Source organism: Mobula birostris, chromosome 7, assembly GCF_030028105.1.
Source record: "Mobula birostris isolate sMobBir1 chromosome 7, sMobBir1.hap1, whole genome shotgun sequence".
Classification (NCBI taxonomy): domain Eukaryota; kingdom Metazoa; phylum Chordata; class Chondrichthyes; order Myliobatiformes; family Myliobatidae; genus Mobula; species Mobula birostris.
This window is the reverse complement of record NC_092376.1, coordinates 26,850,174-26,864,361: the sequence shown is the minus strand read 5'-3', so window position 1 is coordinate 26,864,361 and position 14,188 is coordinate 26,850,174. Positions and strand designations below refer to the sequence as shown.

General features: G+C 40.1%; 1 protein-coding gene across 1 annotated transcript in view; it reads left to right on the top strand.

Moving 5' to 3' along the window:
- Positions 1–14,188, top strand: part of LOC140200684 (testis-specific gene 10 protein-like) — a 115,454-nt gene that overhangs the window by 38,548 nt on the left and 62,718 nt on the right. The window contains 4 exon segments of the mRNA XM_072264250.1: positions 2,850–3,005; positions 9,036–9,209; positions 10,942–11,019; positions 11,440–11,591. Of these exon segments, the coding sequence (XP_072120351.1) occupies positions 2,850–3,005; positions 9,036–9,209; positions 10,942–11,019; positions 11,440–11,591 (560 nt within the window).

The following is a 14,188-nucleotide window of genomic DNA, read 5'->3' as shown; positions in this document are numbered from 1 at the left end:
CCCTCTGATTCTCACAGCTACCTGGACTGTACTGCTTCCCACCCTGTTACTTGTAAAAAACCCCACTCCCTTCTCTCTGTCTCTGTGGCATCTGCTCTCAGGATGAGGTTTTCCATTCCAGAACGAAGGAGATGTCCTTCTTCAAGAAAGAGGCTTTTCTTCCTCCACCGTCAACACTGCCCTCAACCGTATCTCTTCCATTTTCTGCATGTCTGCCCTCATCCCATCCTCCTGCCACCCCACCAGGGATAGAGTTCCTCTGGTACTCCCCTACCACCCTACCAGCCTTCGCATCCAGCACATAATTCTCCATAATTTCCGCCATCTCCAACAGGATCCCACCACCAAGCAGATGTTTCCCTTCCCCTCCCCCAACTTTCTGCTTTCCGCAGGGATCGCTCCCTATGTGACTCCTTTGTCCATTCGTCTCTTCCCACTGTTCTCCCTCCTGGCACTTATCCTTGCGAGTGGAACAAGTGCTGCACCTGCCCATACACCTCTTCCCTCACTACCGTTCAGGGCCCCAAACAGAGACGACACTTCAACCATGAGTCTCTTGGGGTCACCTACCATATCCAGTGCTCCTGGTGTGGCCTCCTTTATATAACGGAGACCTGGCGCTGATTGGAACACCACCTCGCTGAGCACCTATGCTCCGTCTATCAGAAAAAGTGGGATCTCAGTGGCCACCCGTTTTCATTCTACTTCCCATTCCCATTCTAATATATGTCAGTCAATGGCCTCCTCTACTGTCGCAATGAGGCCACACTCAGGTTGGAGGAGAAACACCTTATCTTCCTTCTGGGTAGCCTCCAACCTGATGGCGTGAACATCGGTTTCTGGAACTTCTGGTAATGCCCCCCACCACCCCTTCGGCATTCTCCATTTGCATTTCCCTTTCTCACCTTATCTCCTTATCTGCCCATCACCTCCCTCTGGAACTCCTCCCCCTCTTCTTTCTTCCATGGCCTTCTGCCCTCTCCTATCAGATTCCCCCTTCTCCAGTCCTGTATCTCTTTTACCAATCAGCTTCTGAGCTCATTACTTCATCCCCACTTGGTTTCACCTATCACTTGGTGTTTCTTCCTCCCCTCCCCCCCCCACCTGCTTAGTCTGACTCCTCATCTTTTTTTTAAACCAATCCTGAAGGATCTTGGTCCAGAACGTTGACTGTACTCTTTTACGTAGATGCTGCCTGGCCTGCTGAGTTCCTCCAGCACTTTGTGTGTGTTGCATGGATTTCCAGCATTTGCAGATTTTCTTTTGTTTCACATCTACTACCACTGTTTGTCTTCTCCTGTTAAGTGAATGTCGAATCCAATTTACTGCCTCATCCTGAATACCAAGCGACTGAAAGTTCTGAACCAGCCACCTGTGTAGGACTTTGTCAAAGGCCTCTTTGAAGTCCACAGCCTTTCCTTCATCATAAACACACGAGATTCTGCAGGGGCTGGAAAAGCCGCAGATCCAGGGCAACACACAAAATGCTGGAGGAACTCAACAGGTCAGGCAGCATTTATTGAGTGGAATAAACAATTGGTGTTTTGAGCTGAGATACTTTATCAGAACTGGAAAGGAAGGGGGAAGAAGCCAGTATAAGAAGGTGGGGGGAGGGGAAGCCAGCAGATGACAGGTGAAACCAGGTGAGGGGAAGGTAAGTTGTTGGGGGAGAAATTTATCCAAGCTTTACCAATGTTACCTAAATTATTTGCATTGATATATGTGTACGCTATAAATAACAAACAAAATACTAATCAATACCTGAGTTACCCAATTGCCTACGAAGAGGGTTTGAGCATCTTGCTCAGGACACTTCCTTTTCAACATCTTCATGTTTCCTCGGCTGATTCTACCCCCAATTTACAGCCAACAACAGTCCTTTGAGCTGGAATCACCTGAAGTAAAAAGCACTTCTTGAAGTAGTCCATCAAATACATGTTTCATTATATAGTTGAAGGAAAATGTTTTCCTTTAATTGTATTAAAATAGATAAAGGTTAAATTGAAAACACTTAGTATGTTTGTGAACTTGATTAAAATTCATAGAAAGTCAAGGTCAAACTGATGTGCATCCACTTGCTATTCTCTCAGACATCTCAACTGGATTTCCAGTGCCCATAATTTCTTGTATAATTCATCCACAATGTTGTGAAGACCATGAATGAGCAGCGTGATCCATGATCCCACAATGCAGGAGCTTTCCCAGTTTTCTTTAGCTCTAATGTGCTAATGCTTATCTCCCTTTTCACCAGCCTCAGTACTAAGAATGCTGTATGTTACTCTCTCATATTCCATGTCTGTCCTCAACGTTGATGGGTTAGCATCCTTGAAAGCATTACATGGTATAACATACATACATACCTGTTCTTATATCTTTTGGTAATAATAATGCAGGCCTTCTATTACATTTTCTTTAGTATTTCATCCATAATAATTTCCAATGTACTTTTCCAGCTTAATGTCTTCTGTTGTTTACATAAGAATAATTATTACTAGTTACTTTGAACTGAGGTAAAATGTGCTGTTTACTTTCAGTTCCATTAACTTACTTGTACATGTGTATAAAGTTTGCAGAAATGGTGTGATTGAATAACTTGCACAACTGAAACTTAAATGGATGAATGAAAGCAATGAAGAAGTATAAAATAGGGTGATTACAATTTCAAAATCTTTTGAAGGTTGTTAAAAGGTATAGTGAAAATTGATTCTCTCTATATTAACATAATTAAAATGTAGAATGAGAAAAAGTTTTTGTGGAAATACTTAAGCGGTAGATGATACTTATATTTATTTATATTTACTTATTAGACACTTATAATTGGTTCATTTTGGTGTCCTTTTTAAAACCAGGGAGGAAGTTATGAATCTGAACTCATGTGTGTAATTAAAGAGCGTGATGATCTTCAAGCCATGTTAAGCAAATATGAAAAGCATTTTGCAGAGCTTCAGGCAAATATCAAAGTTTTAACTGCAGAAAGAGACCAAATTAAGCTCCTCTATGATCAGGTAAACAATGACATTCATTGTATATTTAATTGTTTTCTATCTATTATGATGATTTTTTTTTTAAAGTGCTGGCTATTTTAAAATACAGGTCAGCTAAAATGTATATATTTCATATACAGGAGTTACCTGCATTTCTCTGATCTCTAGTTTATCTTCCATGGGTATGGTTCCACAGGAACACATCATACTTTGATGATCAGCTTGTAAAAGGCGGGATTGATCAATGCTTTTGGGGTTTTGCTTTTCAAATTCGTAGGGATGATATTGATGGAAAGCATCAGTTCTCATTGTACTTTTTGTCCATTCAATGCAAATATCTGTGTTAATTCAGGCTATTTCTGTTGCTCCTATTCATTGCCTGCAGTGTTTTTGAAGATCTGATTCCCTTGTCCATTTGTCCCTTTGTCCCTCCTCGCTAATCTTCCCTCCTGGCACATATCCCAACAAGCGACAGAAATGCTACATCTGCCAATACACTTCCTCCTTCACCTACATTCAGGGTCTCAAACAGTCCTTCGACGTGTGGCAACACTTCACCTGTGAATTTGTTGGGGTCATCTATTGTAGCTGGCGCTCCCAATACAGCCTACCCTACATCAATGAGACTTGACATAAATTGGGGGACCACTTTGTTGAGCACCTTCTGCCAGAAGCGGTATTTCCCGGTGGCCAACCATTTTAATTGCTATTTCCATTTCCATTCTGACATTTTGGTCCATAGCCTCCTCATTTTGCCACGAGGAGACCACTCTCGGTGGAGAAGCAACACTTCATATTCTGTGTAGGTAGCCTCCAAACTGACGTATGAACATTGATTTCTCCTCCTGGTAATTTGCTTCCCTCCCCCTTCTCTCTTCGTCTATTCCCTACTCTGGCCTCTTGCCTCATCTCCTCACCTGCTTAACACCAGCGCGCTTGCCCCTCCTCCTTTCCTTTCTCCCATGGTCTGCTCTCCTCTCCTCTCCAATCAGATTCCTTCTTCTCCAACCCTTCAACTTTCCCACCCACCTGGCTTCCCCTTCTAGCTAGTCCTCCTTCCTCCTCTCTCCATCTTTTTATTCTGGCATCTTCTCCCTTTCTTTCCAGTCTCAGGGTCTCAGCCTGAAATGTCGACTGTTTATTCCTTTCTGTAGATGGCTGGGATAGACATAGTGGGCTAAAGGGCCTGTTTTGTGCAGTTAGAAATTATGACAATGGGACTGATTTGTCCTTAGTTAATAACCAATTTGAATTTTTCCCATTTAGTACAGGTTTGCCAATTCTCATTATGCACATAAAGGAGTAAACCTTGGACATAGCAAAGATATCCCCATCCATGGTTGTAACAGTAAAGCAGTGTTGGAGAGTTAAAAGAAGTTGTAACAATGGTGTGGAGTTAGGGAGTGAAATCACTACTTGGATGTTGTTCACCCAATATTGAGAGCATTGTGAACTGTGATAAATGCTCTGATGTTCCAGTTGTTTCTTGCATTATATCATTTAATTCAATGAGAGAAGCAAGGCGATATAATCTAGAAATGCAGCCTGTCATTCAGGGTTTTCGTTTGCCACACTAGGGGATACTTGGCCTTTGAAGTATCTATCCCCTCAGGGTCTCAAGAGTGCTAGATCAAGACAAGTTTAAGCTTACAATCATTGGCAATACCTCAAGGAGAAAAGAAAGATTTTGTTCTCATGCCTTGTGATGGATGTGAATGAGCACATCCTCTTCCAAAAGAACTGTATCTCATCCATGCTAAAGATGGGTAGGGGACAGACCACTTTCATTGATTTGTTTTAGCTGTTTGAGAACTATCTGCACTTGCTGGTGTTCTCTGCAAGAGCTATGGCTGGCCTTCCATGCTTAAGCTGTTCTATGTCTTGACATAGTGTATTATTTATTTATTTGTATTTGTACAGCTTGTCTTCTTTTGCACAAGACTGATTGTTTGTCAGTGTTTGTTTTGTGTACTTCATTCATTTTTGTTGTATTTATTTGTTCTACTGTGACTGACCGCAAGAGAATGAATCTGAGGGTTGTATATGATGACATATATGTACTTTAATAATAAGTTTACTTTGAACTTTTAACCTTGAATTTTGATAGTGATCTCGTTTATTCTTGAATCGTTATCAAACTCCAGAATGCTAACATATTCGGATTCCGATTCCCAATGTCTGCAAGTCCAGTCCTGATGGTGGCCTGTCCTGGGGATGGAGGAGTGGGATATGTGTGAGAGAGAGAGTGAGTGAGTGGGTGGATGGGATGAAGGAATAAGAGATTGTTTTGCTGCTGTTCTGCAAAACGTTGTAGGTATGCCATGTTGGCACCCTAACGTGTGACGATCTTGCAGGCTGCTCCCAGCACGTCCTTAGGTTGTGTTGGTTGTTAGTACAAATGCGGATTCACTTTATGTTTCACTATACATGTGATAAATAAATGAATATCAATCTGTATCAATGTTTCTGGTCATCTAACCATATGATTTACCTTTTTTCTATTCTCTCATTTCTGCCCTTCATAACATAGAAAAGTACAACATAGAAACAGGCCATTCAGCCCATCTAGTCCACACCAAACCATTTAAACTGCCCAGTCCCATCGGCCTGCACCAGGACCATAGCCCTCTCTACCCCTCCCATCCAAATACCAATCCAAACTTCTCTTAAGTGTTGAAATTGACCTTGCATGCACTTCTTGCATTGGCAGCTCATTCCACAATATCACGACCCTTAAACATTTCCCCTTTCACCCTTAACCCATGACCTCTAGTTGTAGTCCCACCCAATCTTAGTAGAAAAAGCCTGCTTGCATTTACCCTCTCTATACCACTCATAATTTTGTATAGCTCCATCAAATCTCCTCTGAATCTTCTACTTTCCAAGGAATATAGTCCTAACCTATTCAATGTTTCCTTATAACTCAGGTGCTGTAGTCCCAGCAACATCTTTGTAAAGATTCGCTGTTCTCTTTAAACCTCAATTATATCATTCCTGTGGGTAGGTGACTAAAAGCACACACAATACTCCAAATTAGGCCTCACCAACGTCGTACACAACTTTAACATAACATTTCGTCTACTGTACTCAATACTTTGATTTATGTGGCCAATGTGCCAAGAGCTTTCTTTATGTCCCTATCTAACCTGTGCCACCACTTTCAATGAACTATGTACCTGTACCTGTATTCCCAGATTACTTTGTTCTACCACTCTTCTCAGTGCCCTACCATTCACTGTGTAAGACCTACTCTGGTTTGCCCTACCGAAGTGCAACACCTCACAGTTGTCTGCATTAAATTCCATCTGCCATTTTTCGGCCTATTTTTCCAGCTGGTCCAGATCCCACTGCAAGCTCTGATAGTCCTTATTCTCTGTCCACTACACCTCCATACTTGGTGCCATTCACAAATTTGCTGATCCAGTTAACCACATTATCATCCAGATCATTGATATAGATGACAGACATGAACAGACCCCGCACTGATCCTTGTGGCACTCCACTAGTCACAGACCTCCAATCAGAGAGGCAACCATCTACTACCACTCTCTTGCTTCCCACAAATCCAATATCCAATCCAATTTACTACCACATCTTGAATATCAAGCAACTGAAATTTCCTGACCAACCTCCCATGCAGGACCTTGTCAAATGCCTTGCTAAAGTCCATGTAGATAACATGCTCTGACTTGCCTTCATCGATAAAATTGGTTAGACACTATCTACCATGCACAAAACCATTGTTGACTCTTCCTAATCAGTCCCTGCCTATCTAAATACTCATACATCCGGTCCCTTAGAATAGCTTCCAATAACTTACCCTACACTGATGTTAGGCACACCGGCTTATAATTTCTTGGTTTATTCTTAGAGCCTTTCCTGAACAGTGGAACAACATTAGCTATCCTCCAATCCTCCAGTATCTCACTTGTCGCTAATAATGGTTTAAGTATCTCTGCTAGGGCCCCTGCAATTTCTGCACTTGCCTCCCACTGGGTCCAAGGGAACAATTTGTCAGGCCCTGGGAACTGATCCACCCTCATTTGCCTAAAGACAGCAAACACCCCCTCCTCTTTAATCTGTATAGAGTCCATGACCTTGCTGCTGCCTTGCCTCAGTTCTGTGTCTGTGTCTGTCTCCGAAGTAAATACAGATGCAAAAATTTGTTTAAAATCTCCCCCGTCTCTTTCGGCTCCACATAGAGATTACCCTTCGAACCTTCCAGAGGACCAGTCTTGTCCCTTCCAATCCTTTTCCTTTTAACATACCTGTAGAATACTTTAAGATCCTCCTTCACCTAAATTAAGGGCACAACCACTAAAATTTCACAAATCAGATGTTCATAAATCTCGGTGATTAACTCTTGTTCCAGTACTACCTCACTTGAGAATTAATGCTATTGTTGCACAACTCTAGCAAGCAGGGTTTAATCCTGACCAGAGGCTATCTGTACGTATTCTCCCTGTGACCACAAGGGTTTCCCTTGGGTGCTCTGGTTTCTTTCCACAACCCAAAGAAGTGCTGTTAGATTAATTATCTTCTTTAAGTTACCACCTTAAGAGCTTCTTTAGTGCACTGTGTAATTAGAGAATCGGAACAGCTGAATAATGAGTTGTTTAAAACTTTTGGATCAATCACATTTAATAGAAAGCATGAAAGACCGTATAATTAAAGTAACTATTAATTCCCAAGCTTCAAGAATTTGAATCTCACTTTTCTTCGCATTCACTGCAAAAATTAGTCCAAGGCTTAGATTGACGTGAAGTCATTGACAAAGATTTAATTGACAGTGAGAACTGTCTGATACATCTTGTGGAATCAGAAGCCATCATCTTGCATAAGCATGGCAGCATTGAAATGAGTTGTTTCATTTTATCAAGAAGCCAGAACCAGAGTCAGGTTTAATATCACCGACATATGTTGTGAAATTTGTTTTGTGCAGCAGTACATTGCACTACATAATAATAAAAACTATAAATTATCTGATGGCAGACAGGAAGGGGCTGTTCCTGAAATGTTGAGTATGTGTCTTCAGACTCCTGTACCTCCTCCTTGATGGTAGCATGAGAAGACGGCATGTCCTGGTTGATGAGGGTCCTTAATGATGGATGCCGTCATTTGAAGATGTTAGTGCTCATGATAGAGCTGGCTGAGTTTGCAACTTTCTGCAGATTTTACTGATCCTGTGCAATGGCCCCTCCATATCAGACAGTGATGCAACCAGTTGGAATTTTCTCCACGGTACATTCTGTATAAATTTGTGAGAGTCTTTGGTGACATACCAAGTCTTCTCAAACTCCTAATGAAATATAGACGCTGTCATCCCTTCTTTGTAATTGCAACAATGTGTTGGGCTCAGGATAGATCTCCAGGGATGTTGACACGTAAGAACTTGAAACTGCTCACCCTTTCCACGACTGATCTCTCACTGAGGACTGGTGTCTGCTTCCTTGACTTCCCTTTCTTGAAGTCCACTGTCAATTCCTTGGTCTTACTGACGTCGTTGCTGCGACACTGCCCAGCCAGCTGATTTTTCTGGCTTCTGCACACTTAAGTTGTTCAAATTTTGAAAGATTTGATTAATGTCCTTCATTTAATGATGAAATGAAAAGACCTATTTCAATTCAAAGTGATGATCATATTGACTTCTGATGGATCAAGGTTTTTAGGAGAGAACATTCGGATGCCTTTGGAAATAAGATTAAATAAAAGTTTACTTACTGTAATACACATCTCCATGAATGCCGTAAATTAGTCACCCTCCAATATAGGAATTACTCAGATTAATGCATTGTTCCCATTCATCACGTGCTTGGACTTTATTGTCAATATTGTGTTATCAGTCACTGCATATTCATGTGGGCAGTGTAACCAAGGCATATATAATTGACACTGTAACTTTACAAATACCATTGACTGCTGGCTGTTTTAAGGAATCTCATTTATTTCTTGTTATCTTTGACAGTGAAGATATTTAAAAATTTGCCAGAATGGATTCTGAAACAATAGTTTAAATATTAGTTGTGAACTGAACTGCATTGAATTACTTAGATTCAGGAAGAGCTTACTAGGCTACGAAGTGATGCAGTGAAGTCAACGAGATCTCAGAAAAGCAGGCTGACAGCACAAGATATTCTGCGACGTTTGGAATGTGAACATAATGAAGCTGTTGCAGATCTGAGGAGAATGACCACAGAACGAGACAGTCTTAGAGAACGATTAAAGGTGATGAAGTGTACAATTTAAACCTAAAAGTCAGGGAAACAAGTTATTGATTTTGATGATATTGTCCAACTGATTCAGATCATTACATTTTGTACATCAATTTCCTTATGGTTTGCTTCATGCTGCTGTAATACTGATGCTTTATTTCCTCCTAGCATCCACCCCTGTCACTTTTACTTTGGTCTAGCTGATGCATTGTATTTCTGGACAGAGGAGTAGGCTTTCCTCCTGTGCCTTGGTTGCTTCAGTGAAATATGCTTGAGTTATCTCAGATTATAACTGGAATTTTAAATTATAGGCCTATGATTTAAATCCAGTTGCCTTCCAAAATAACTCCAATAAGGAAATAAAAACCTTATTCACCAGATTTTTAATGAATTTTGATAATTTTGAGTAAGCAAACTACCATTGCAATTTAGAAACGAGAAAATCTGCAAATTTTCTGGAAGTCCTCTGCCCGCAATATCAACAGTTCTCTTTTCCATAGACACGTCCTGGCCTGCTGAGTTCCTCCAGCATTTTGTATGCATTACCATTGCAATTTATTTTACTTTTAAATTAGTTGTGGATTTTTTGATAAATAATTATTTTTTGTAATCTGTTCATTTCATGTTGGTGTGGGCTAGAATTACATATAGGCCAGGCTGGATAAAAATAGTAAGTTCCTCTACTAAAAGTTATGATGAAACATGAAATGAAAACTGTCAGGCAGCATCTGTGGAAAGAGATATAATTAATGTTTCTGGTGGAAGGAACATGTTGTGTTTCTGTAGCAATCTGACACTGATACTACATGTTTTATTGCATATTGCCCTTGGGTCCCGCTTAAATCTTGTCCCCTTCACATTAAAATTAGTTTCATACTCCCATACCCTGGAGAAAAGGCTATGACTGTTTACCTTATCTATTCCACTCATGATTTGTAATCCTCTAAAAGGTAATCCTGTAGTATTCCACACTGCAAGTTTTCAAAAAAAGGACTAGCTTATTTAGTTTTTTAACATCTACAATGTAAACACGTTGAAAATTCTATTTGATTTGTATTTGAATATGGGAATGAAGATATACAAGTATGTTGCAAAATTGATAGGGTTTGGTGTTACCTTACAAGGCTCAATCAAAGCACTATAAACACTGCCCTGTTACAAAGAGTTGATTTGGCAACAGTTGCAAATTATAAGTATCCTCACTGGTAACATATGACATATGAATGCATTATGTCTGCCCTTATTATCCTCTCTTTATGTTCTCTATTCGACCATGTACAGTATATACATACAAGAAATTTATGGCTGAATAATGCAAAATATACAATATTAATATTTTGTACCTTCAGTCTGATCTTTCACCTTGTTAATAATTTAATGTCATAATAATATAGCTCAATTATCTGAATCAAATTCCCTTTTCCCTTAAACTTATTGCTTCTGGCAGGCAATGAATGCTTAATACTACATTAACGGTGGCATTAATCTGGGTAAAATAAATGAGAACATCTCAAGTGAGGCAGCAATGATCTTCAGCTGAAGACGTTAAAGTTTTTCTAGAATTATCTGGGTGCAGTCTGATAGCATGCAGATTGGTAGGTGTTCTGTTGTTGCATTATAACAATAATCATAATACAATAGTGAATTTGCATTCAGGTTTTGTATAAATTCTTACTTTTCATATATAGGGCAGAAAAATATCAGATCTAATTTATCAGTACTTACTGGTTTCAATATTACAATAGATTTCCCAGGAGACTGTGATTAATGAGAAAGCACATATGGAGCAAAGAATAGAAGACCTGAAGGCTTCCATGCATACAGTAATGTTGATTTTTTTTAAAGATTGAATTTTGCAATTAGAAATTTTAAACCTATTTGGTATTGTCAAGTTAAAATGACTTACATTCCCTGGACTGTGGTTCAGTTATACAGATGGGAGTAATCATGTCATGTGTACTGCTTCTACCACAACAGAAATACAGTTTAGTTTCTGTGTAAATATTAATAATAGTTATTATAAATTGATTTATGCAATAGACTTTAGACCCTTTTTCGATCATAGCTGAGCTAATATTGGCCAATCATTTTAGTGGGGGAGTGTCACAAGATCTTTCATTATGAAATATTATTTCATAGTAAATTGATGTAACACTGTATTTGCTCACTTGTATTGTTGCCTGCACCTACTGTAAGCCCCTTACTGTCAGTCTCAGTCTTATTGTAGACCTAATTCTTCTCAGTTGGAAGATGAAAGATTGGAACACCGATCTAGGCTGTCTTGTCTAAAAGATAGTGTAACATCCCTGGAGGAAAAAGTTAAAATATTGGCCAGAAAGTCATCTGACAGTGAAGATCAACTGTGCAGACTGAGAGGAGAAAACGACCAAATCAGGTGAAATTACTTGCATTAGAAAACTACCTTTTCCTAATCTCTTCTACAGAGAGCTCATGGACATCTTTGTGAGTGAGGCTGAGACCATTGACCACCGGTGTACAGTATCCCTTTCTTTTCTAGTCCCCCATCCAGATATTGTCTTCAGTCTTAGCCCCAAACTTACATCTTTCTCCAGCCTTTCTCCCATCTCATCTCGTCTTCTAATTTATCCTGCCGTACAATAAACTCACTTTTATTTTGAAATTATTCCATTGAATTGCAAACATTTCATCATAGCTTGCGATTTTTAAAATTGCCTGCTATGGTTAACACTGGTGTAGCTCTCTCATTCTAATCTACAAACTTCTAGGAAAAAATCCTTATACCTTATGTCAGTGTATTCTACAACCCCATCAGGAAAATTTCTATTCCTTGTAAATACGTGGTAAAATTATAGCATTCCAAATTAATGCCATCTTATTCTGATTTCTTGCTTTTATCTGTGCAATTAAGTTTTTGCTCCTGCATCAGCATCAAAATGGGTTAGAGGGAATTTATTAATTACATCTTGCATGATTTTTAGTCCATCCCTCCTTATCCTTCTGTTCCTACCAGCAGACTAAATATAGTTAGCCCACCAACTGCTATCTCCTGTAATATAGCATGGTCAGTTGAACTGTGACTGAATCTTTGCTCTTTGTCTGCCGTCAATAGCAAATGTTATTTTCCTAGCCTTTTGTACCCTAAAACTTGACAAATGACTTCATGAGGAATAATGACTATTCAATTTACCTTCTCATGAACAGCTGAGATTACAAGTAGGATAAAGGGGATGCAGTGGATGTTGTATATTTGAACTTGCAGAAGGCCTTTGACAAAGTGCTGAAGCTGCTTAGTTAAGAGCCCATGGTATTACAGAAAAGGTACTGGCATGGTTAGAGCATTGGCTGATTGGTAGGAGTCAGCGAATGGGAATAAAAAGATCCTTTTCTGGTTGGCTGGTTGTGATTAGTGGTGTTCCACAGGGGTGGGTGTTGGGACCATTTCTTTTTATGCTGTGTATCGATGATTTAGATGATGGAATAGATGGCTTTGTTGCCAAGTTTGCAGATGATATGAAGATTGGTGGAAGGGCAGGTAGTGTTGAAGAAATAGCTAAGCTGCAGAAGCTCTTAGACAGGTTAGGGGAATGGGCAAGAAAGTGTGAAATGAAATACAATGTTGGAAAATGCATAGTCCTGCACTGCACTTTGGTAGTAGAAATAAATATGCAGACTGTCTTCTAAGCAGGGAGCAAATCCAAAAATCTGAGATGCAGGGGGACTTGGGAGTCCTTGAGAGTCCGTGGTGAGGAAAGCAAATGCAATGTGAGCATTCAAGTCAGGAGCTTTAGAATACAAGAGCAGGGATGTGATACCGAGGCTTTATAAGGCACTGGTGAGGCCTCACTTTGAGTATTGTGAACAATTTTGGGCTTCTCATCTAAGAAAAGATGTGCTGGCATTGAAGAGGATTCAAGGGAGGTTCACAGACATGATTCTGAGAATGAAAGGGTTATCATATGAGGAACGTTTGATAGCTTTGGGTCTGTACTCACTGAAATTTTGAAGGATGGGGAGGGATCTCATTAAAACCTGAATGTTAGAAGGCCTAGATATGGTAGATGTGGAAAGGATGTTTTCCATGGTGGGGAGTCTACGACATGAGGGCACAGCTTCAGGATGGAGGGGCGTCCATTTAAAACAGAGATGCGGAGAAATTCCTTTAGCTAGAGGGTTGTGAATTTGTGGAGTTTATTTCCACAGATAGCTGTGGAGGCCGAGCTGTTAGATGTATTTAACGTAGAGCTTGATGGGTTTCATGACTGGACACGGCATCAAAGGTTACGGGGAGAAGGCCAGGGAGTGAGGGTGAGGAGCAGGATAGATTCAGGATCAGTTCCTGCAGATTGGAGGGTAGCTAATGTTATCCCACTTTTTAAGAAAGGAGGGAGAGAGAAAACAGGCAATTATAGACCAGTTAGTCTGACATCAGTGGTGGGGAAGATGCTGGAATCAATTATAAAAGATGAAATAGCGGCATATTTGGATAGCAGTGGCAGGATAGGTCAGAGTCGGCATGGATTTACGAAGGGGAAATCATGCTTGACTAATCTTCTGGAATTTTTTGAGAATGTAACTATGAAAATGGACATGGGAAAGCCAGTGGATGTAGTGTATCTGGACTTTCAGAAAGCCTTTGATAAGGTTCCTCATAGGAGGTTAGTGTGCAAAATTAGAGCAAATGGTATTGGGAGTAGGGTACTGACATGGATAGAAAATTGGTTGGCAGACAGGAAACAAAGAGTAGGGATTAATGGGTCCTTTTCAGAATGGTAGGCAGTGACTAGTGGGCTCGGTGCTGGGACCAATGATTTAGATGAATGGATTAAAAATAACATTAGCAAATTTGCAGATGACACAAAGCTGAGTGGCAGTCTGAAATGTGAGGAGGATGTTATGAGAATGCAGGATGACTTGGACAGGTTGGGTGAGTGGGCAGATGCAGTTTAATGTGGATAAATGTGAGGTTATCCACTTTGGTGGCAAGAACAGGAAGGCTGATTACTATCTGAA